Source organism: Sarcophilus harrisii, chromosome 4 (genome assembly GCF_902635505.1).
Source record: "Sarcophilus harrisii chromosome 4, mSarHar1.11, whole genome shotgun sequence".
NCBI classification, from domain to species: Eukaryota; Metazoa; Chordata; class Mammalia; order Dasyuromorphia; family Dasyuridae; genus Sarcophilus; species Sarcophilus harrisii.
Genome location: NC_045429.1, coordinates 410,851,921 through 410,878,123, shown reverse-complemented (window position 1 = coordinate 410,878,123; position 26,203 = coordinate 410,851,921). Strand labels below are relative to the sequence as shown.

The 26,203-nt window shown below is 37.1% G+C and overlaps 1 protein-coding gene across 2 annotated transcripts in view; it reads right to left on the bottom strand.

Moving 5' to 3' along the window:
* Nucleotides 1-26,203, bottom strand: part of KIAA1324 (KIAA1324 ortholog) — a 108,687-nt gene that overhangs the window by 46,880 nt on the left and 35,604 nt on the right. For both annotated transcript variants that reach the window (XM_031967207.1, XM_003769731.3), the window contains exons 2-3: nt 4,861-4,981; nt 3,144-3,336 (exon numbers count right to left, since the gene is read on the bottom strand). In XM_031967207.1, coding sequence (XP_031823067.1) covers nt 3,144-3,304 — 161 coding nt within the window. In that variant the 5' untranslated portion in view covers nt 3,305-3,336; nt 4,861-4,981. The remainder of the gene's footprint in view (nt 1-3,143; nt 3,337-4,860; nt 4,982-26,203) is intronic.

The window sequence follows — 26,203 nt, the reverse complement described above, 5'->3', positions numbered from 1 at the left end:
TTTAGCAACCTAGTAATCCTGTGAAAAGAGGAAATTGATCAGTTCCAATTGATCAGTGATGAACAGAACCAGCTACACCCAGAGAAAGAACACTGGGAAATGCATGTGGACTGTTTGCATTTTTGTTTTTCTTCCCAGGTTATTTTTACCTTTCTAATTCTGATTTTTCTTGTGCAACAAGCTAACTGTATGTACTCATATATTGTATTTAAGATATACTTTAACATGTTTAACATGTATGAAACTGCCTGCCATCTAGGGTATTATGATTCTTACAAGGTACTAAGACAGTGGAATTGATAGAGACAATAATTATCTAATTTAGCATGGTTCAGTATGATTGATCTGATTCTACAAGGAGATGTTATGGGCCAGAACTTAAAACAAGGTACTGGAATTGAGGAGACAATGGTTAAATCTAATTTAGCATTGATTTAATCCTACAACAAATAATGGTTTCCTAGTGATGTAATGATTGAACTATACTCAGTGCACAGCATATAAGCAAGAAGCTCTCAGGGCCAGACACAGAAGCCCACAAGCCCACTCTCGGAGGCGGAGTCAGATTTATTTTAACTTCCACCTTTGTGCTAGCTGGAAACACTGGGAGGAAGAGAGGCTGAAGCTGGAAGAGACAAAGGACTAGAAGCAAGAGCTTTCAGAACCAAGGAGAGAGATAGGCCTCTAAGAAAGCTAACCGGGCTATTTTGGAGGAGACAATAAAGGATTTGGATTTTAACTCCTGGCTGAATTTGGGGTGATTACATCGAACTGAAAGGAAGGTTGCCTCCAGAAGCCCCCCAAGAAACCTGCTCCCAGAGAACATTATATTTTAGAGAAGAGAACATTACACTAGGGGAGGGGGTGGAGGGAAGGAAGGGAAAAGTTGGAACAGAAGTGATTGCAAGGGTCAATGTTGACAAATTACCCATGCATATGTTCTGTCAATAAAAAGCTACAATAATAAAAAAGAAAAAAGAAAAAAGGAAATAGATTTGTCTAGCATTACCTGATCTAGTTGAAATCAGGCTGGCTGTTGTGATCAATATTTAATACTTCCTAGAATTTTTCTAAGAATTAAGGTTAAGTTCAGTGGCCTATCATTTTTAGTCTTTTTTCCTCTCTGGAAAATGGAGAAATTTGCTCTTCTTCAGCCTTTCAAACCCTCCTCCTTCAGCCATCAGGCACTTCTTTCACGACCTTAGCAAGCACTCAGCAAATTAGAATTAGAACTCATGATTCCCAAATTATTCCAAATAAATGGGAAATGCTTCTTTACAAAGGTGGAGAACTATGGTTGTGGAACACTATATATAATGCCAGCCTTTTTCAATATGTTGGCTAATTTAGTTGAACTGCATTTTTCGCATCTTTTTTATTCTTTATTATATAGGATTGCTCTCTAGACAGGAGTAGAAAGCTATATCTTAAAATGCAGGTGATGTAAAAACAAAAGATATTGATAACAAGTGGCTCTCATGGTTCTCTGAGAGATTTCAGATTGTGATTTGCATTGATACAGCTCATATGCACACATCAATGAAATTATAGCTCTTTGAAGTGCTAAAATAAGGCAAAAATTTATGGTATGAGTTAGCCTATCCAAATAAAAACACCTAAAAGAAATAAAATTTTTGTTTTTACATGGGAATTTTTCTTTAAGCCTTTGCCCTCTAACTATTTGGAAAGCAATACCCACCTAGTAATAGGAGATGAGGTGTTTATATTAAGGGTGGCAAGTGACTGATTGTGATAGAAAATCTTAGAGAATTGGTCTTATTATTGCTCTTATCTATAATCTAATGACTTCTGAGCTTCCTTCTTTCTCTTATTCTCTCTTGCCCATCTTTATATCCCTTATAGAGGCAGCTACGGGCAGTTAGGTAGCACAGTGAGTAAAGTGCCAGACCTAGAATCAGGAAGATCTGGATTCAAATATGGCATCAGATACTTACTGTGTGATCCTGAACAAATAATTTAGCCCTGTTTGCCTGTTTCCCTAACTGTCAAACGAGTTGGAGAAAGAAATAACAAACCACTTTGGTATCTTTGCCAAAAAAAAAAAAAATCCCTAAATAGAATCATGAAGAATTGATCACTATAAAACAACTGAATAAATAATAACAAAGAGGCAGCTTGTGAGCAGGAGTGGAGGTGCAGTAGATAAGAGTGGGGGGCCAAGAATCAGGAAGATCCAAGTTTAAATATAACCTTGGACACTTGCTAGCTATGTGATTCCAGGCAACTCACTCAACCTCTCTGTGGTCACTAGCACCTACTTTCCAAAACAGTTCTGAGAATCAAACAATTTAACATATGTGAAGAACTTTGCAAACCTTAAAACCCTATATAAATACTAGCTATTACTGATAGTACAGGGCATTGTGCACAGTAAGTATTTAAGATTTTATTTTCTGAATTATTATTTATTAGAATAAGTATATGGCTAAGTGAGCAAGCATTTTACTTTGACTCTTACTAGTTCAAGGTTTGATTTTTCCATAGGCCAGTTTTGTGAGCCTGGGTAAATTCTCATTGAACCTTAGTTTTCTCATCTATAAAATAAGGCATATATATATATATGTATATATATATATATATATATATATATATATATTCTCAATGAACCTTAGTTTTCTAAGGTTCAATTATATTGATATTATTTTGTATTTTTAATTTTAATTTAATGAGTAGCAGGATACAATATATCCAGTGGTTCTCAAACTTTTGTTCTCAGTATCTTCATATTGTTAAAAAAAAAACTATCGAGGATCTGTTCAAAGAGTTTTTGTTCACATGGGTTATATTTATAGCTATTTACTATATTAGAAATAAAAAATAATTTTGAATTTGTAGACCCTCTGAAAGGGTTTCAGAGACCCCAACAATTCTTTGGACTACACTTTGAGGACCACTGATATAATAAACAATACAAAACACAATATATATCAATTTGATATATATTTATATATGTAAAGTATATATATTTTAGACCTTACAGGCTTATGGGAAGGCTCAAAGGTAATAATTCAAGTGAAATCTCTTGCTAAACTTGCCCGTGCCTACCCAGCTGGCACTGTAGCCATTTTCCTAGAAAAATGGGGCTGAGCAGTAAGCATGTCCCAGCCAGATGCGACACTCACGAGGTGCAATTTTCAGATGTCTCGGTGAAGTCTTCATCAATCTCCAGGTTGTTCGCTAGGGTGGCAAACCCGTGCGGTAACTCATCCCACTCATCGAATCGTATACCTGTGCCTAGAGAATATCGGCCTTTGGCGCATGGCTTACACGACTGGTCCTTCATGTCCAGGAATTCCCCAGCCTTGCAGGAAAAGGCTAAAAACAGAAGATAAGTTGGGTCATATTAGGAGAGTTGACGAACTTCGGTTCTATACGGTTGGGGAAAATCTTAATATCCAATCAAAAGGAACAGAATCAGCAGGATGGCACAGGGTTCTAGCCACTAAGGGCTCAGTAACTTAAGACCTAAAACTTTTCATTCGCTTTCCACAGGGGGCTTGTGGTCTGACTTTAAGTAAGGTCACTCTGTTGTGAGGAGCCTTTCCTCTTCTGAAGACTTTCTATGGAAGAGCTTCAGACACCCCTAATTTTTATGTAGAACTATCCATATCCCATAGTGCTTTCAAAGGATCATAACTAGTCATAGAAAAGATTTTCCAGTCCATTTCCTCCACCTCAGGAGGCTGACTGACTAGCTCAAGGGCACACAGAGGTAATTAAGTAGCAAAGCCAGAATTCAAACTCATGCCTTTTTTGGTGTATACAATAATTCATTTGCTCATGATTTTTTAGCCTGGTTAAGACCCCTTTAAAATCAGCCTAAATTTCAGCATCCTTCACAAATACATTTTTTTTAACATCTTCAGTATTGGGGCAACTAGGTGATACAGTGGATAAAGCATCAGTCCTGAAAGGAGGAGGATCATCTGAGTTCAAATACAGCCTTGATACTTAATTGCAAGTTACTTAACTCCAATTTCCCTGAGAAGGAGGCAACATTCTCAGTATCATCCCCAACTTAAAAATGTTCTTTATCAGGGTAGCTAGGTGATCAATGGATAGAGTACCAGCCCTGAAGTCAGGAGGACCTAAGTTCAAATCTAACCTGGGCAAGTCACTTAACCCCAATTACCTCAACAACAAAAAATGTTCTTTATCCCAATTCCCTAACTCTCAGTTCTTCCCCCTTTTCCTGTTCTATTAGAAGAGGAAAGAGAAAACAGGTGGCAACCATTTGAAAGGTTGTGATCATTAAATACAGTTACACAGAATAGGAGTGTGAGCTTCAGACAAGTCCTCATGTTTCTGAATGCACAATCAAACCCACCCGCCAAATGAGATTTGTATTTCTCTGAATTGACACTCAAAGTACTTTAAAGGTCTGCCTCTGCAGCAATCCAGCTTTTCTGGCTCCCTTTCCAAGAATGAAAATGGGCTGCAATCTTCACTAATGAGTGATTATAACTGCCCAGTGAACAGCTAGGCTCAGAATGCATAAACATAAAGGAAACTGAATATGCAAAAGAAGAAAACATCTGAATGTAGCACAGCTGGAATTCTGCATTCTTATTCCCCAAGATCCAAAAAGCTTAGGGGAAAAAAAAAAAACAACATCCAAGTTTTAAGTCTGTATCACATAAAATTTTTCTCTACCGAAATTGGGGGTGGGAAGAGGGAGAAAAAGAAAAACCAAGTGTTTGGAAAAAGACGTGATTTCCTGAAGACCCATTTCCCCTCCTCCAACTATAGAAAAAGAGGACTTAAAGCTGACAGGGCTCTGACAAATAAGGATAAAGCAGAGGTAATATATAAAGTGAGCCCGGAGTGACAGCTGCTTACAGCATTCAGTGCCTTTGACTGGATCAGGGAGGCTGGTACACAGTCCAGGAGTGTGGGGCACGGCGACCCTCCATCTGGAGCCCAGGCTGTCACACGCAGTATACTCGTAATGATACTCGGACTGTAGGAGAGAGAGAAACAACATCATACCATGAGGATGGGGCAGTCATCCAGAGCACATATGCACACCTGCTGTCCCTCGCCTTCCCTATGTAAAACATGATCTAAAGGAAGAGTCTATCCAAGGATTCTAAATTCCTTGGATACCCATGTTCCCAGCTTCTTAAAATGTGGTTTGTGACCCCATATGGGATCCCCCCGTGAATGATTGTGGGAATTGCAAAATTATGATTTGTTATCAATAAATGTTAGATTTGCATACCTGTTTTATATACCTGTATACCTGGGGTCACAAAATTTGGGAGGGCAAAAAGGGGTCACAATTGGAAAAAGTTTAAGAAGCCCTGCCCTAGTTGACAACAAAAAATTTTTAGATTGATCATCAGTAATGGAAGTGATTTGGCTTGTTTTTCTTGGCTGTTATCCTGTCATTGAAATGACAAAGTTTTTCACAGAGATGTTTTAGGATCCTTTATTGTCCTTTGAAAATAAAAGTTCATGGCCCACAGGATTGAGAGATGAGCTAAAGTAGATCAGAACAAAAGGGGGTGAGGTGTGTGTTAGCAAGAAGGAAGAGTTCGGATTGCCCCAAACTGAAGAACAGATAGATTCCAACTTCCCATGAGAAAGGATCTGTCCAGACATAGAAAAAATTAAGTTATGATCAAAGCTGTTGTTCCCTATATTACTCAAGTAAGCATTTTCAGACAGATGATACAGCAAGATTGGGGGGACTCCCTTTTCTAATCCTGGACTAGCTGGGTATAAAAACTCTTCACTATTCTTTGGATTTTCTCTTCAATAGAATAAAAAGGTAATCAGATAATTGTACCTGACTAAAAATTATCTGCAGAAAGAACTGAATTAGCAATTAAAAGCAGAGCATTGTTTCAAAGAGGAGAAACACAATAGACTTGCCCCCCCAAATATTTTTAAAACATTAAAAATACAAACAATGGAACTGGCCGCAATATGGCTTTGAAACCTATTTCATTCATATACTATCACTTACCTAAAATTTTTGAAACCTAAAAAAACCTGAAACAAAGATTTCCTCTGTTCTGGCTGTCCATGTGGAAAGAAATGATCCAATGTTTTAGAGCTTAGAGATCATTTAACCTAATCTCATTTTAAACATGAAAATATAGGGTCAGAGAGATAAAGACTTAAGAAATAAAGTCTCATAACCACAAGTGTATGATGGAGAATGGTTCCCTGCAACTCAGTTTCTTTATTATAAAATGAAGCTTGGTGGCCAGTGGACAGAGGGCAAGACTTGGAGTCCGAAAGATCCATGTTCAAATCCAGGCTCAAACAGTTTCTACTTGTGTGACCCTTGATAAATCACCTGCCCTTTCTTTTCCTCATCAAAAAGTAGGAATAATGATTGTCCTTTCCTGACTAGATTGCTGGGAGTATCTAATGAGTGAATAGATATAAAGCCTTTTGCAAACTTTAAGGTGCTAAATGCTAATTGTCATCATCATCATTATTAAAATGAAGGTCCCTTACAGTTCCAGATCTAGTGATCTTTCATCTTAGGTTTTTGGTTCCCCCTCCCCATCTCTATTTTCTACCTTAAACACATGTTATAAAGAATCACCCAAAACTACATGAAGGCTAGGAACGAATGGATTTCAGGTCTATATTGGGACAGTACACCAAACCAGAACCAAAAACAGCTTTGTTCCCTGGAAAGGGAAAAGCAAGCAGGGATACTAACATATTGTTCCCAGATCTGAGATAAAGAGCTTCTTATAGCAATTGAAAAAAATAATTTGGAATTTTGTTTTAATATGCATCAATTTAAAATATTGATTGAGCACTTATTGTGTACCTAACACAAGAAGTATTAGGTACACTGAGCAGGGTTCAATTTTCAAGTAAACCTGTTAGCCAGATCCAAGGAGCATGGTTATTAAAATTTAGAAAATTTCAGAATTTTTTTTTCTCCACAACCACTTGTTTCATTCAAGTCTGTATTTAAGCTCTATCTAGGAAAGAGTCCTGGGTTGGAGAAAGAAGCCCTGTTTATGCCCTGATGTCAGTCAATATGCAGTAACATTTTGGGATGGCCACTTGGGAGGATCCCATTTTCCCCATCATCCTCATCTTCCTGTCTCACAAAGAGGTAAGAAGAATGTTAACATATTTGTAAAGCATTGAACCCCTTGGTTTGTTGCTTGTTTTTGTTTTGTTTTGTTTTTCTGAGGCAATTGGGGTTAAGTGTCTTGCCCAGGGTCACACAGCCAGGAAGTGTTAAGTGTCTGAGATCAAATCAGAACTCAGATCATCCTGACTTCAGGACTAATGCTCTGTCCATTGCACCACCTAGCTGCCCCAACCCCTTGGTTTCTTTTTAAAAGTGCTGTATAAATTCTAGACCTGATTATCTTAAACAGAAAGTTTCTACTATTCAGTAGCTATATAAACTATAAAGAACCACTTATTTTTCTTCACCAAAGTAAATAAAGACTTATCCCTGAGGCAAGTAATGAGGGACACATAGCTGGAGCACCAGGTCTGGAATCAGCCTTATCTTCCCGAGTTCAAATCTGACCTCAGACACTCATCAGCTGGGTAAGTCACTTAACCCCTCAGTTTCCTCATTTATAAAATGAACTTGAGAAGGCAATGGCAAACCACTAGTATCATTGCCAAAGAAAACCCCAAATAGGGTAATGAAGAGTCAGATGTTACTGAACAACAAAGAAAGTAATGAACAATGATTGGATTGACTTAATTAGTTGCACACAATTGTGAGCATGGAAAAGAATAGCAAAAAGTCTGCTGGAGCAGGTGTTTTATCTGTGCTTTTGGCAAGGCTCTTCTAGAACCATCGTGTAACAAATTAATGCAGTTCTCCCTCCTCTCACTGGCATTGTAATAATACCTAGGTGAGGCCCTCAGCCTAGGAATATGCCTTTCTAAAGAAGTGAGTGGGTCAGTGTTCTCAGCCAGCCAGGTTCAAACCTACATCCCTCACAAGTGCTGTTAAAAAGCTAATGTGTTCAGTAAGAGGGTTTCTCTTCAGTCTGATTGCATTTTCCCCTTGGGAAGATAAATGGAACAATTCCATTTCTTTCTGTCTTCTTTCATCTGCTCTCCCCTGGGTCCCACTGTGTGGTGGGAGATTTCCCGGGCAAATGGCAGTTTTAGACCTTAGACAAATTTCCTTTCCAATATGTGCTAATTTATTCGTTGTTATCAGAATAGATTTACAGCATCTGGGGTGGTTGTCTCTGTTGTCCCTGCTTGTTATGGTTCCAAGTCTGAATTACCCTGAGATAATATTATTAACAAGAACTTTAAAGAAGGGCAAATGACAGATAAAAGAGGGAAGGCAATAGAATTCCTCAGGTGTGTTGATAAATCACCTCTCTTGGAATGTATGCCTCAGTTTACCTGCGGCCTTCCCTGAATTGTGCTTAGATAGCTCATACATTGACAAGTAGTCCCGAATGTATAATTAATCAGGGCCAGTTCAGACAACTACGAAGTACCCTTACATTTCACACCCTTCTCCTAGCTGAAAAGCAGTAATGCTGACTATTCTTTTGGGAAAGAATGGAGAGATTCTAATACACTAGTCTGACACAGTTCAGCTTCTTAATTCCCATAGAAATAAAAGGGAAGAGATGAAATGCTAAAGTTCTATTCCTCTGGGGCCAAATATGAATTATCTCTCTATTCATGACGCCTACTTTTCATCTCCTGAAGAGAAGAACAACGTCTCTCCCACATGGGAACTTGCTGGAGTTAGCAAAATATGAAAAATCTCCAGGCCACTGAATTCTGTTATTTTAAGAGTCTCAGAGACCTGAGAATAACTATTTCTCTCTGAGTATGGAAGGATTTCAAGGATCTGCACTTTGGGGCCATAGAGATTCTAGATCCTCTTGAGACAGTTCATCCTAATTGGCTCTAGTCCATCCTGAAACATGTGTCCATATGCTACACCATTACATACAGTTGTTAGTGACAAAGATATATTTTTCTGGTACTATGTCCCAAAGCATTTCAAGCTCCACTAATAACAACCAACATTTATAGAGAGCTATGTACCAGACAGTGTTAAGTGCTTTACAGATATTATCTCATTTGATTCTCATTTGAGGGGTAGATACTATTATTATCTCATTTTACACATGTGGGAACTGAGGTAAATAGAGATTAATGATTTGCTCAGGGTGACACAGCTAGTAAGTATCTGGGGTAAAATTTCAACTCTGGTCTTTTTAACTTCAGGCCCAATCCTTGTTCTACTGTATCACCTAGCTGCCCTCTAAATATATCTTTACCCCTTAAAACATATCCTAAGCAACTCATGTTTCCCTCTCCCCTCCAAAAAAATCCTTCATATTCTGAATTTCCCCATTTCCATCAAAGCTGCCACCATCCTTTCAGTCCCTAAGTTTACAACCTCTGCTGCATCATCCTTGATTTCTCATTCTCTCAAACTCCCATATCCAATCAACTGTCAAATCTTATTGATTCTATTTTCACTGAGTCTACAATCTGGCCAAAAGACTTTTCTTGCTGTTCCATTCCCCATCTTTGAGCTTTTGCCCTGACTTAACAGACTTGCTTGGAAAGGTCTCTTTGCTTTCCTTTGCCTCCAAGAAGCTTCCTTCAAAACTGAGCTCAAGAACCATCTTTAGCCTAAGGTTTTCCAACTGTCCTAGCTGCTCGTACTCCCTGCCAATATATTCTATTTACATTGTATGTATTCTGTATCTATTTAGATGTATACACATTTCCTCCATAGAATGCAAGATCCCTGAGGGGCGGAATTGTGACTAGCATCTAGTACAGATCCTGGACGAGTAGGAGGTGATTGATCAGTAACCCATATGCACATAACATTACCAGGAGAGACCTGGTGTACAGGCTGATCTAGAGGTGAGTGATCTGGGCTCTTGAAATGATATACAATAGAGCTGTCACCATTGTACATTCACCTGTAGAGTCCTGCTTCTGAACATGTATTCAACACCCCCAAATCCAAGACTGGAGTCAAGACAAGTATGGGTTTTCTATTTCTTCAATATTAATTTTCTGTTGTAAAAGGCAAGATGAAAGCATAGTTGTTAGAAGTTTTACACTTCTACCATGGACCTAACCATTCCAAACCACTGCTAAGACAGGGGTAGGGCTGTTGTTACTGTTGTTCAATTGTTTCAAGAAATGTGATTTTTTGTGACCCCATTTGGGGTTTTCTTGGTAAAGACAGGAAACAAAGGTAAACACAGTTAACTGACTTGCCCAGGGTCATACAGCTAGTAGGTATCTGAGGCCAGATTTGAAGGAGGATGAGTCTTCCTGTCTCTAGGTCTGGCTCTCTTATCCACTGTGCTTCCTAGCTAGCAAGAAGCAGGATTAAAGACCCTAAATAACACTTCACACAAGATGCAATTTATGTATGACTAACCTTTCATCAGTACTTCAAGGAGGGTAGGGCTTACAGGTATGGGTACCCTCTGCAACAGTGCACAATGCAACCTATCGATACTGTCTTAAGGTGATTTTTAGCCATCTCTTTCTATAAATCATTTATAGAAAGTATATTCAACATGCTAGAAAATGTTTTCTAGATTTTTTGATATTATGTGGCTACCAAGGCAATATCAACCTATGCTGTCCTTCCCTGTTCTCCTATATTGTTCCTTCAAAAAATATATTTGATGTGATTTATTATCTAAGTTGATGTTAGTAACAGGCCACAGTTTCTCCATTACTCTTTTAATTACCTAAAATATTGATTCTTTGGAGATCTTGGTGTTCCATGGTTGATGTAACATCAGAAGACCATTAGTAGTCAAAATACCAATTTTAACAATTAGAGATCATTGAAAACCTTGCAGAACTTCCCAATTGCATTCACTGAACTACCCAGTTTTAATTCACTGTCTATTTACAACATCTGTTCAGTGTATGCATACTGAGGGATTGCCCATCCAAATGCTGCTCAAAGGCAAGATGGAGAGAATTTATGGGAGGGTTGAGGGAGGAGGAAAAGGGTATTACAGATTTTGAAAAGTTGCTGTAATAAATGAGATAGTAAATCAATTTTGTTGTATTTGTAGTTATGTCCAGCTCTTTATGACCTCATTTGGGGTCTCCTTGGCAAAGATACTGGAGTGGTTTGCCATTTCCTTCTTCAGTTTATTTTACAGACGAGGACACTGAGTCAGAGTGAAATGACTTGCCCAGGGTCACACAACTAGTAAGTGTCTGAAGCCAGATTTGAATTCAGGAAATGAGTCTTCCTCTCTCCAGGCCTGGTACTCTAATCATTGTGCTACTTAAGACACCCAGTTTTGGGAATGAAGATCCCCTATTGTCAATGGATTTCTTAAAGAGTTGAGCCACAAAAGGGAGAATAAATATGGGATAAAACCTAGCATAGATAGATGGATCAAATGAGGATTTTTGAGGATGGGGATGTTTATGAACAGTAGAGAGGGAGTAAATGACAAATTAGTGGAAGCATGGGGTAAAGGAGAACATTGTCCTAGATAGAGGAAAGGAGCACAAAAAATACAGAATCCCTAACAGTAAATGTCACCTTCACAGAGAGGTGCACTCCAACTCCTCCTCCCAAACTTAGAAAAATTACAAAAAATACAGATTATATTCTAAATATCCTATTTTCTAAATTCTCTTATTGAATCTAATTGTAGGCTTATATTTGACAATTTTCTTTTCTCTTCTTACAAAGGACCAAATGTATTTTTATTATGAAAGCTGTGTTGAGTCCGCAAAACACAACCTTCAGCATTGTACAACTTTTAAAACTTATTCAGAAGTCTTATGCATCAACCTTTTCCTGAAATACAGATACCATCATCACCCAAAAATTTTCCAATATCCTTACTTTTTACTATTTTGACTTGTTGGAGCAACTGAATTTGATATATTTGAAGTATTTTCCTCAAGAATTAAGTCATCTTGAGAAGCAGAACCAACATCTGGTCTCCTGTATACTTTGTGGAAGTATTTTTCACCCAAAAAGTTTCTGATTTTCAATAAGTAAACAATTCTCTTAGAAAGTAAAATAGGGAATCTAATATATACAGACTTCATCTCTTACAGAAAAAAGCAGGGTAGTGTCTTTGATCAAGTTCTGCACCTGTCAAAGGATTGTACAATACTTTGTTGTGAGTTCCTTTATATGTTCCTAGCACCTGTCAAACTTGTGCTTTTTATTCTGTTAAATCAACTTTGGTGGGGTTGAAATTTCTTCATAGGATTCCTGCAGGGCCTTCAGAATAACTCTATCCCTTCAGAAAGATGTCAACATTTTGTGGCATGTCAACAGTCTGGGTCCTGAGAATGCTCTTCATCTCACTGCGGCTGGGCCAAAGAGCCATCAAGGAATTGTTATTATACCTTCCTTTCTTTTTTCTAGGTAAATTATCTGGTTCCTAGGAAATCCATTTAAAAGGCAAAACAAGGCTTTCTTGACATTCAGGTCACAATATAACCACCTAACCAAAACTGTTTCTGGAACCTACTTAACAGAATGAAAACAAAGCATCACTAGGACTATGAATGAGTCCCGCACTAATCACTACTTTTAAATTATCTAAAAATAACTACTGGGCTGCAGAACTGGAGAAGATAGACAGCATGGAACTGGATGACTGTTTTTTGAAGATCATGAGACGCAAAGGCAGACAAGAAATGTGATAAGAAGCAGCAAAGAGGAGGTGTCAGGGAGCAGCTAAGTCTGCTTCAGACTAGTTTATCAGGTAGTTTAACACTTGGAAATGGATTTGCAATCCACTTGTGTGAATAGTTGATCAATTTTTAAAATGATTGTAGGATTTGTTGAAGAGGATTTGCTTTGAATGATTTCAGAGAGGCCTGGAGAGACTTACATGAACTGATGCTAAGTGAAGTAAATAGAACCAGGAGATCATTGTACACAGCAACAACAAGATTATGTGATGATCAATTTTGACAGACGTGGTTCTTTTCAACAGTGACGTGATTCAGGCCAGTTCCAATGGTCTTGTGATGTAGAGAACTGTGGGAACTGAGTGTGGATCACAACATAGTATTTTCACTTTTTGTTGTTTGCTTTCATTTTGTCTTCTTTCTAATTTTTCTACTTTTTGATCTGATTTTTTTGCGCAGCATAATAATTGTGGAAATATATATAAAAGAATTGCACATGTTTAATATATATTGGATTACTTGCCATCTAAGGGAGGGAGAAAGAAGGGAAAAAAATTGGAATACAAGATTTTGCAAGGATAAGGATGAATATTGAAAATTATCTATGCATATGTTTTGAAAATAAAAAGTTTTAACAAAAAAATGAAAGAACAAAAAAAAAAAATAAGAGGCTCTGCTTTGTTCTGTACTCTGATGCAATCAGTGGCCATTGTATACAAATAGCATCTGAAGGGTCTAAACATTATAGACCAGCTAGATGGCACAGAGAATAAAGCACTTGATCTGAGTTAGAACACCTGAATTCAAGTCCAGCCCCGCACATTTATTAGCTGTATAATCATGGATAAGTTTGCCTCAGATTCTTCAATTGTGAAGTGGAGATAATAATAGCACCTATCTCCTAGATTTGCTGGGAAGATCAAAGGAGATATTTTTTGTACAGTGCTTGGTATATAGTAGGTATTTAATAAATGTTTGTTCTCTCTCCCTAAAAATAATCCCTCTAGTAGCTGAATTCTCTGCTGGACATCCATCCTCCTTGATGTTGGTAAATTCACTTCTGGAGAGTCTACAATGTTTGCTTAGATGGCTAAGCTTGTTACTGTTCTCTGCTGTTCATGGATAATAGTTTTGAGTTGAAAAGGATTCTATGATCCATTTCACTAAGTGCTTATATGCTTTTTGTAATCAGATAAAAGACTTGCTAAGGTCACACAGCCAGTGTTAGGGGTAGGATTTGAACACAAGAACTCTGACTCTATGTTCTCTTTCACTGTACTGTGACACCTTCTTCTATTTTGTGTGTTTTAAACACATGCAAGGAAGGCACCTTGCTGATTGCTATTGTTCAATTGTGTCTGACTCTTCACAGCCCCATTTAGGGTTTTCTTGGCAAATATACTGGAGAAATTTTCATTTCCTTCTCCAGCTCATTTTACAGATGAGGAAACTGAGGCAGAGTTATGTGACTTGCCCAGGATCACACAATTAGTAAGGATCACAGGAATTAGTAATAAGTGAAGCCACATTTGAACTTAGAAAGATGAATATCCTGATTCTAGGCTCTGCCCTCTATCCACCAAAAAACAGCGTTGTTCTCAGCTTGTTGGAGGAAAGCCTTTAAGGCAAGCATTTTGCTCTACCAATTCAAATGCTTTTTAAATAGTAAGCTAACAACAAACATGGCATATCCTCTGCATCTAAGCCATGGTCTGCATTTGCAAAAACCTGCCTTTTCCCTTCTTATACTATTACTAAAAATGCCGTGTGTGTGTGTGTGTGTGTGTGTGTGTACATGCATAGGTGCATGCTTGTATTTGTGGGTAAGGACTGATCGAGGCAATCTAGTCCCCTTCCCTAATCCATTTACTGAAATTACAGTATTAAGGATTAGATAACAATAATTATGATAAATTGAGATTATACTCCTTTTCAAAGTGGCTGCTTAATTCTCATGTACATAAAATCTTGCAAGCTTCACACCCTAACTGATCTATTCTCAGATTATGAAGAGTAATAAATAAAAACTGAGCCCATCCTATCCCACCAAAGGGTTCTCCCCCTTTCTTTTTGGAGGGCCAGAGAAGATAAAAGAGGTGTGAAATTTTTCCGTCAGCTTGATGCCATTATAGGACTAGCTGAGGAATCATGCTTATCTTTATTTCTTATCCAAACTTGGATCCAAAACTGGAAAGAATTTAATGAGAAGCTCTATCATGTATAAATACAAATGGCTAATTGTGTTACCACTATGATGTCCATCAGTTGGGGAATGGCTAAATAATGTAATGGAATTATTTCTATTTTATAAGAAAAGATGAATAGGCTGATTTCAGAAAAGCCTGGAAAGACTTACACGAACTGATGCTAAGTGAAGTGAGTAGAACCAAGAGAACATTGCACACAGAAACAAGATTATCATCAACTGTGCTGGACTCGGCTCCTTTCAACAATGAGGTGATCCAAGACAATTCTAATATATTTGGGATGGAAAGACTATCCACATCCAGAGAGAGAATTATGGAGACTTAATGTGACTCAAAGCATAATATTTTCTTTTATATATATATATATATATATCTTTTTTATTTACAAGATATATGCATGGGTAATTTTTTAGCATTGACCCTTGCAAAACTTCCAACTTTAGCCCTCCTTTCCCCCACTCCCTCCCCCAGATGGCAGGTTGATCAATACATGTTAAATATGTTAAAGTATATGTTAAATACAATATATGTATACATATCCATACAGTTATTTTGCTGCACAAGAAGAATCGGACTTTGAAATAAGGTAAAATTAACCTGAGGAGGAAATAAAAAATGCAAGCAGATAAAAACAGAGGGATTGGAAATGCTATGTAGGGGTTCATAGTCATCTCCCAGAGTTCTTTTGCTGGGTATAGCTGGTTCTCTTCATTATTGAACTAATGGAACTGATTTGATTCATCTCATTGTTGAAGAGGGCCATGTCCATCAGAATTGATCATCATTTAGTATTGTTGTTGAAGTATATAATGATCTCCTGGTCCTGCTCATTTCACTCAGCATCAGTTCATGTAAGTCTCTCCAGGCCTTTCTGAAATCATCCTGTTGGTCATTTCTTACCGAACGATAATATTGCATAATATTCATATACCACAATTTATTCAGCCATTCTCCAATTGATGGGCATCCACTCAGTTTCCAGTTTCTAGCCACTACAAAGAGGGCTGCCACAAACATTCTTGCACATACAGGTCCCTTTCCCCTCTTTAAGATCTCTTTGGGATATAAGCCCAGTAGTAACACTGCTGGATCAAAGGGTAAAAGCATAATATTTTCACCTTTTTTGTCATTGTCGTTCTTTGCTTACTTTCCCCCTTTTTGATCTGGTTTTTCTTGCTCAACATAACAAATATGAAAATATGTTTAGAAGAATTGTACATGTTGAACTTCTATTGGATGGATTGCTGTCTAATGGAGGGGGGAGGATAGAGAAAGAGAAAAATTTAGAACACAAGGTTTTGCAAAGGTGTTGAAAACTATTTTTGCATGTATTTGAAAAAAATAAAGATATAAAAACATATGTTACCACTAATAGGCATTTTGACAGAAGATAAAATTAATGAACTAGTAAATGTAGTATCCTAGACATCAGAAATAAGTAACATTTTATGGCAATGAGCACATCCCTAGGACCCTGAAATCATACCCCACACCCCACATGCATAAGCCACTATCCCTCTCTACTTATATAACCAAGAGACCTTGAAGGGAGCAAGAGCAGTCTGAATCCTCCCTGGAAACTGGTTAGCAATATGGCTTTGAGGAAGCTTTCCAGTCTGAGATGAGTGTCTCAAATGTCCTTCCCTGATGGTTTTTACAAAAGAAAAGCAAGATCTGAAAAGGCAGTTATTTCTGATAGTAGAAAAGAGAGTCAACTAGAAAAGAAGGACACAGCTCATAAGAGGAAATCACTCTTTGTCTTTTCTTTTGTGCCTCTTTCAGAGTGACAGGTAGGTGATAAGGAGAGGATTTACACACACACATACACACACATACACACACATCTCACCCATCGCTGGTAAAGGAATTTTTCAGTACAGAAATTCACTCAGTAGGAGATGTTGTGCCTCACAGAGAGAAGACTAATAATCCAGCTGAAAAGTTGGATTTAGCTGCAGACCCATGAAGGTCAATGGAGTGACCTGTCCAGCAGAGATGCTGCATCCAAGGGAAGTAATGAGAGAACACCACAAGAAAAAACACTACCAAAAGTGTGAGTTGCTTTGGTCCTGTAGATTCCTACATATAAGCCTTTTGACCAGTGCACTTTATGTGTATGTATTCTCTTCAACTCTGAGGCTGTGTATATTCATACTACAGTAAACCCCATAGTTAGGGAGGGAATGTAGAGATATCATGCCATTTCAGTCTTTGCTTTGAGCTAATTGTGTCAACAGACTTTTCAAATTAAATGCACCAGGATTGAGGACCCACAGAACACTAAGAACCTGGATTAATTGTTCCTCACAGAACTCCCTCTACCTTTGAGCTGGGGAGTAACCCTGAGAGTAAATAATAGCTTATTCTTATAAAGAGTCTGTAGAGCTGAGAAAGTAGCATAATATGGTAGTACTTGGTTATTGATATTTTCTCAATTACTTTTTTCTTTACACAAGGTACATTAAAATCTTGGTTTTATATCATCTCTTTCCCATTGTTTTCTTCCCCCTCTTCAGAAAGCCATCCCATATAATAAAATATAAAGAAAAAACATTGTTTTACTTTACAAACAATATCATTGTGTTATAAGAAATGATGAATGGAATAGTTTCAGAAAAATCTGGAAAAACTTGTATGAATTGATACAAAGTTAGCAGAACGAGAAGAAAACATAAATAATATTGAAATGTAACTTTGAAAGCCTTGTAACCATTCTTAGTAATACAATGATCTAAGACAATTCTGAAGAATCTATGATGAAAAAATGCTATCCAACCTCATATAAAGAACTAATGGAGTTTAAATGAATGCAGATCAAAGCATACTTTTTAAAAACTTTCTTATTTTTTGTTTTGGGGGGGTCTCTTTTTCTTTATACCATGACTAATATGGAGATATGTCTTACATAACTTCATAGGTATAAGCCATATGAGATTGCTTGCCTTCTTAAAAGGGGAGAGGGAGGAAGGGAAAGAGAAGAGGATAGAATTTGGAATTCAAAATTTTAAATGATAAATGTTAAAAGTTGTTTTAATATGTAATTGGGAAAAAATTGAATCTTTTCAAAAGAAAAAAGAACTAAAGCGCTCCAATCAACACAAAGACCAAAACAGTTCCAAAAGACTGATGATGAAACATGCTAATCACTTCCAAATAGAGAGCTGATGGACTCAGTATGCACATGTATCTTTCTTTTCTCTTCTTAACATGCTAACACGGGAATTTGTTTTACATAGCTATACATATTTGTGATGGAATTTTGTAATGTAATGGTTTTGTAAAGGGAGGAAAGAGAGAATTCAAAACTGAAAAACAATATTGAATTTTAAAAAAATTATCATATACAACCATGGCCCCCATTTCTTTTTCTTTTTTTTTTTTGAGAGTTCATGAGTTTATATATATACATATGGTGTGTATATATATTTACATATATATATTTATGTAAAGCTCTTTATTTTCAAAACATATGCATTGACAATTTTTCAACATTAACCCTTGCAAAACCTTGTATTCAATTTTCCCTTCTTCCTCCCACTTCCTTCCCCTAGAGAACAAGTAATCCAATATATGTTAAACATGGCAAAAATATGTTAAATCCAATATGTGCATACATATTTATACAATTATCTTGTTGCACAAGAAAAATCAAATCAAAAAGGAAAAAATGATAAAGAAAATAAATGCAAGCAAACAACAACAAAAAGAGTGAAAATGCTATGTTGTGATCCACACTCAGTTCCCACAGTCCTTTCCCTGGGTGTAGATGGCTCTTTTTATCACAAGATCATTGAAACTGATGGCCCCCATTTCTAAAAAAAAGAAGCAAATAATTTTTTTCCCAATAGCAATAATATTCAAGATTTATTTTCAATGATTAAGAATGCTCTCTTCTATCAGTTATCTTAACAATCTATCCTTCGATTCCATCAAAATTGCATTGTCTTGAACACATACCTCACCCTTGTGTTAGTCTTAGGTATTATAGCTTAGGCCAGTTATTCTTTCCATCTTTATTTTCTTTATTATCATTTCTATTTCCTCATGCAATACTGGGGACTATGATGTTAAGATTCCAAATACCACAGCTCCACCATATTTGATGGAGAACATTGTTTGCTATAGTAGATATTTTTCTACTATTTTGTTGTTAATCCAACTTAACCCTTAATTGCTCTCATGATATCCTAGCTTTTTACAAACATAGTTTTTCTTCCATTTCTTGCTGGTTTCTGAGATACTTTTCAGAAGTTACCACCCTTTTCCTTGTAAGATTTTATAAAAGTATTTATGTTTTAAATCAGTGTTGGCCTCCATTATATTCTCTCCCCACTTGACAATAAGATCACCTTTTATCTAACTAAGATGATTTCCAAGTTCTTTTGGCCTCCTAATTGTGGCTAAATTAGTTTTCATTGGTAAGACTTCCTTTGGAAAAGGTGATAGTCTGTGTTGATGTCTGTTCTTTTAATGATTTCCTGTTTTTCAGCATGAATAATTTGTTTAAATGACTAGACAGCAGTCTCTGTATTAAAAACAATATCAACAACAATAACAAAAACAATCTGGAGATTTTTGTGAATTGTTTGCTAAATATATCATTAGCATGATATGGCATTCACAAAAGCTAATGTACTTGGATCTTCCTGTTGTTGTGTGCTCAGGGAAGTCCCCATTTCAAATATTGCATTCAGTTCTGGGCACCATATTTAGGATTAGGATGGATTAGTTGAAAGAACTATATATACTTATCTAGAAGAGAAGACTTGGGGAGCAAAAACTAACCTCCTATTGAACATTTCAAACTGGACATCCCATGGACATCTCAATTACATCATATCCAAAAGGGAATGACTCCCTATTTTTCTCCCCAAACCTACCCATCTTTCAAGTTTCTCTTTTACTGTGGAGGATCAAAGATGGGTGAGCAGCCCTAAACAGCCTTCACACCAGAGGAACTAGTTTCTTGAAATACCCCGTACATCCTGTTTGTTGATTGACTGATTAATTCAGGCAAAGATTGGATGAGCATTTTGTTGGGAATATTGTAGAAGGGATTTTTTTTTCAGATCAGGGTGGCACCATATGGGCAATTCTGTAACTCTCTGTTTCTGTGACCCTGTCAAGTCTTGTACAAATTCCCATTCTCATAACAAGAAGGGGATCAGCATGACCCAGGTCTCTAGTGTTTGCCTTGGCAAGATCTGAGCCTGAGGTAACAAGCTAGTTCTTAAGCAAACCCGGATTCAGATTAGTGCCAGAGGACAGCAGTAGGAATGTTTCAGCAGCTTGCAATTCTGCAGCCCTGTCTCCTTGCCCCCCATGTATTTTCTCTCTTTGGCACCTCAGATGGACCAAAATTCTCAAGGGCTGTTCTCACCCCAATGGGGCTGAAAAACAAGTCGAGAAAATGTTGAAATAGATATGCATAAGGTCAGGGAAATGTAACTGAAGTTTAACTTTGTGCTTTACACACAAGCATACAATAAATATTTAATCACGGATTCATGACGCAGTTGTAAATCATTCTTTTCTTGGCAAAAAACAGATATTAAATCTAGTCTCTATTATTAATCTCTTCGGTTTTAGACAAAGTGAATTTTGCTAATTTTTTTTGCCCCATTCTTTCATTTCATAGATAAGGAAACTGAGTCCAGAGATCCTAAGTGTGACTAATATTATACAGGAAGCAGTCTGCATTGAAACGAGAGTCTCCCTGACTCTCAACTCCATGCTTTTTCTACTGTTCTCTCAAATCCCATACAAAAAAATCACATGACTTCTAGACCATTCCCCAAATCTCAGAACCAGTTATTAAGAAAGAAGAAAAAATAAGAGCTCATTTTCCTCAAGATGCTCACTATGTATGCTTGGAGAACAGGTGGGATGATATAAAATCAGATAAATCATTCTAAGAATATGATTCTTAAGTCTCACTCTGAACCAAACTGGTTTTCAAGTCTGATTCTTATTCTTTTCACTTTTGTGTCAACAAGACAAGTTGACAAGCATTTATTAAGTATCAATGTGTGAAGTACTAGGAATACATATTTAAGCAAAAAAAAAAAAGACAATCCCTGTTTTGAGAGAGCTTACATTCTAATTAAGAAAAAAAAAATACATAAAAGGAACTGAGATGAAGGATTGGTGCAGAACTGAGAAAAGGTAACCTAATGGGAACATGGCAAAATCTAAAGTCAGAAGCTTCTCCGGGAGGAAAGGGAAAGTTGTCTAATCAAGGCATTTCTCAAAATAGAGGAGGAAATCACCAAGGGAGGATGGGAGCTTCAGTATCAGAAAGATCTACTAAGGTAAGAAATCAGCTGAAACGTGTGAAAAGTTTAAGACAATCAGAAGTAGAGTGTGGATACAAGTGAAAGAAATGTCTTTATACTTGGAACTCAAGCTTGGTCCATTTGAAATTGAAGACTTGGCCATGGGGGCAGTGGATAGAGCACCAACCCTTGAAGTCAGGAGGACCCGAGCTCAAATCTGACCTCAGACACTTAACACTTCCTAGCTGTGTGACCCTGGGCAAAATCATTTAACCCAAATTGCTTCAGCAAAAATAAATAAATAAAAGTCAGAAAAATCTTGGTGTAAACTATATCTCTGACACTTACTGAATATGTGACCATGGGCAAATTACTCAAACCTTAGTTTCCTAATCTTTAAAATACTTCACCAGATTGTAAGCATCAAATGAGATAAATTAGGTAAACAGTTATATAAATGACCTCCTTACAGTTGCCCAGATCCTCCTGGCCAAGCTTAGAGTTTTCTTTCATCAAAACTTACTCTATGTCCCATTCCCTCACACCTAGCTGTCCCACTGAAAGAAAAATGGATCAGTCAATCTCTATAGGTGTTAAAGGATGGATAACTGGCTTAATGTTATTTATCTCCTGGCATTTACCCTTTAAAAGGGAGCATCCAAAGATAAAAAAAAAACCTTAAAATATTGACCCTCCAGTGATAGAATTTCAAACACTGTGTCAAGCTAAATAATACAGGATGTCCCAAAAATCTTAAAGCTTAAAACTGTAATAAAGCTAGATTAGGACATCCTGTAGATGCCTTTTGATCATCCTTTAAATCACACTGTGCAGGTAAACATCTATTCAGTTTATGAATAGGACCACCATGAGAAAATATAGATAAAGAAACCCCTCAACACACTACTGTTACTTAGAAACAGGTTACAAGAAAAGCTAAGACTCCTTTTATATGAAGCAAAGGGAACTCTGGTAAGTTTCTAACAATCTCTCTGGGAGACATTTTCACTCTGGGGGAAAAAAATTCAATAGCCCCAAAGAGGGAGGATCAAGAGTTCATTGTTCATATAATCAAAATAGCAATTTTATGTTCTTGTTTGGTAGGTCTTGTCCCAAGAAGGGCAGATGCCTTTGGTGTTTAGCCAACCCTCCCTGTGGTCAATAATATTTAATGTGAGCCTGCTGAATACAAAGCCTATAGATGTAGTCCCGATGTCTGGAAAGATCACAGTCTAATGAAGAAGGAAGAAGAAAAAGAGAAAATTACCTGGAAAGCAAGTTCATGCTCAGCACTCTAGGAACCTATTATACTGAGACAATGATTGCTGGAGTGAGTGCTTTGAAACCAGTGGGGTTAAGATAGGTGGGCTTCCCAGAGTTAGGTTTGGTTTTGTTTTGGGGTTTTTTTGGCTAAAAAAAAGTGCTAATTAATAAAGAAGTCACATGACTAAGGGTATGTTCTAGGCAGTGCCCCCGTGCCTTCAGTACATGAAAACAAAGGAAAGAGAAGAACTGGTAACATTTCTGATGATGTCAAAAAGATTACAAAAATCCCATCTTTCTTTGCTCCCAGTTGCTTGTGTTTACCTCCTGTCCTACCCTCACCCTCTTCTCTGATCAGATTTCTCCTCATCCATATGGAACAACATCTGTCTTTTATCCCATTCTCCTTCCCACTATTCTCCAAAGCTAATCCCTTTAGGGGAAAAGCTGAGAACTGACATTTATAGATACCCACAAAGAAATAGGCTCGTCAGGCACATCTGATTTTCCAGGCTAGTTTGCAGATATCCCTAGGATTGAGTTAGCTCTGTTACCAAGAAACCAAATGCTGTTTAATATTTTCATTCCCCTTATAGGTGAAGGTTCACTTTCAGGACACAAGCCTGCAAATAAGGCAAGGTTCTACCAAACCAAAAATGCTCAAATGTGCCTCTTCCCAAATTCTTACTGAGATCAATATGATCTATTTTTTTTAACTTACCCTAAACCTTTAATCCTTCATCCAAGCCCGGTTCAAAACTCCCAAGGACACAGCCAGCTTGTAATACAATATGTAAATAGAGCCCTGGAATTAAAGGTTAATAGTTGGGGCTGCAGGAGCACTTCTTCTGACCAGAGCAATGGGGAGGGAGCAGGCAACAATGCAATCCCTTGGGTGATTAAATTGATTTTCCCCCAAAATAGAAGTGCTTTCCTTGGCACTATTATATGTGCTGCTCTGAGGACTGCCCTTCACTCTTGGACAAAGATTAGCTGAGCTACTCTCACCATGTCTGTCTCAAGTAAATTATCAGAACAGAAGTTTGACTTAACTCCAACTTTCTTTTCTTTCATGCTCTAGAAGAATTTCTTGGGAAGTAAACCTTAGTAGCAGCAAACTAGTAATATAGAGTGGCCAGGTTAGAGATTTTTTTTTTTTTTTAACCAAATCAGATTTCTACATGTTTCACAATAAGCTGGAGGGGGAAAAAAACTCATCAGGAGGACTTGAAATATCTTCATGAATGTGGATATCCTTTAGCCAGGCAATACCACCACTAGTTCTTCACCCCAAAGAGATCAAAGGAAAAGGACCTACGTTGTACACTAATATTTATAGAAGCTCTTTCTGTGGTATTGAAAAAAACGAGGGGATGCTCATTAATTGGGAAATGGATGAACAAATTGTGCGTATAATTGTAATGGAATATTATTGAACAATAAGATATGATGATGATGAGGATTTCAGAAAAACCTGGAAAGACTTATTATATGAGTTGATGCAAAATGAAATGAGCAGAATCAGATCACTGTACATAGTAATAGCAATTTTATAAAGATGATCAATTGTGAAAGACAACTACTCTGATTAATATAATGATCCGAGAGAAAAGGACTCATGATGAAAAATGCTATCCACCTCCAGAAAGAACTGATGAATTCTGAGTGCAAATTGAAGTATGATTTTATCTTGATTTTTTTGCAATATGGCTAATAATGAAATATATTCTACATGATGTCATATGTGTAATTGTTATCATATCGCTTGCCTTCTCAATGGGTGAGGAAGGGGCTAGATGAAAGAGAATATGGAACTCAAAATTTAAAAAAAGAATGTTAAAAATTTTAAAAATTAAGAAAAAGAAGCATAATCCCATATTTTCTAAATTAAACTGAAATTTGTTAAAAGGCAATCTCAAGGCTTTCATCTTTCAGTATCAGAAAAATGCAAAGAGCAATTTGGAGACTTCTGATGTCTCTCCACTCCAAGTCATCCTTCATCCTTTTACTAGATTCATCTTCCTTAAGCATCAGCAGAACCTGTTCAGATGTCTCCAAAGGTTCCCAAACTTCTTGATTAGGATCAAATTTCAAGTCTTCAATCTGCTATTCAAATCCCTTCAAAATCTGGCCCCACTTCTGTTGACCACTTGACCATTTTACTACTACTCTCCCTACTCAAAATACTACAATAAGACATGACTGTTTCTTGATATTACCAAGAGATAACACTATATTGTTATGTTCCTAAAAACAATACTGAGAATCATGCTTTTTTTGTACATTCATTCATTTAAAGGTGAGATTTATTCCCCTTCTTTAATCAATTCCTTTCAGAGTCCTCTAAATGTTCCATGTCCTTTTCTAACTTGGAACCTTAGATTTTCCTCCAGCTTGGGACATCCTTTCTTATCTTTAATGCAAATCCAAATCTAATTCATCTTTAAGAGCTCCTTCCAAGTCTTCCACTAAATTTCTACACTAGTGAGCACACATTGACCTTTCCCTAGTCTGAACTACTCTCATAATGATTGTCTATTCCAAACATGTGGGCAATGTATATCACACTTTCTTACATTTCTCTTTAAATATTTTGGGTGTATATCTTATTTTTCCAATCAGAAGCAGACAAAATAATGATTCTTTATGTTTATTTTTTTCTATCATCACCTACTACAGTTCAATAAAAATGCCCTGAATTGATTTGAACAATTTGAAAATAATCTGAAATAATCAACAAATGATAAATACAGTCTTCTTACTCCTGATCTTGTGGTGACAAGACATGATTATCTCTCAGTTATTGTCAGCAGATGTATTCTCTCCATTTTTTTTTGTCTGAACCTGTGATGCGATTGGTGAAGAGCTGCTAAGAAGGAAAATCTCTCCCTAAGAGATGACAATTGGCGATTAATCAACAATTTAATAGTCCTAGGGAACTTGAAGACTAAATAACTTGCCCAGGAAGTGTTATGAGATATAATTTGAAGCCAGGTTTTCCTTATTCTTGGGCCAACTCTCAAACTGTTTCTTTCCCCAATGGTCAATATTGGGAAGCAAATCCTCTGGAAAAGGGAGCAGCCAAACCCACCAACTGTCAATCCTCTGCCCATCCATAGGGCAGACAATCCCACTTAGCTGAAACTGCAAGGCACCTTGAGGGAGAGATAAGAAACAGCACAGACCAGACAAGACAAGCCACTACTATAAAAACCAACTTCACCCCAAGATTCTGAGCCCGAGAACTTGGGAATGGCAATGACTCCCAGCCTGGTGTCCTTAGTCAACATCCTGAGGATGCAACCTGGCAACTGTTCCTGTAGTCACAAACTGCTAAAGATCCAGAGAAGAAAGTTCTTGTCTTTGAAACCCTTGATCCTGTCAGATAATTCAACGTCAGAAACTGATGATTTTTTGCCTGCCTGCATATTTTTTTTTTATTTCCTTCACAGGCTAATTGTACAATATTTCAGAGTCCGATTCTTTTTGTACAGTAAAATAATGGTTTGGACATGTAAACTTATTCTGTATTTAATGTATACTTTAATATATTTAACACATACTGGTCATCCTACCATCTAGGGGAGGAGATGGGGGGAAGGAGGGGAAAAATTGGAACAAAAGGTTTGTCAATTGTCAATGCTGTAAAATTACACATGCATATAACTTGTAAATAAAAAAGCTATAATAAAAAGAAACTGATGATTTTATCAGTGGAAATACATCAGAGAAAAGGCAATCTGCTTTGCTGCTTTCTCCTAAGAACCATGGAATCGTTTCCACGGGACTTGCAGC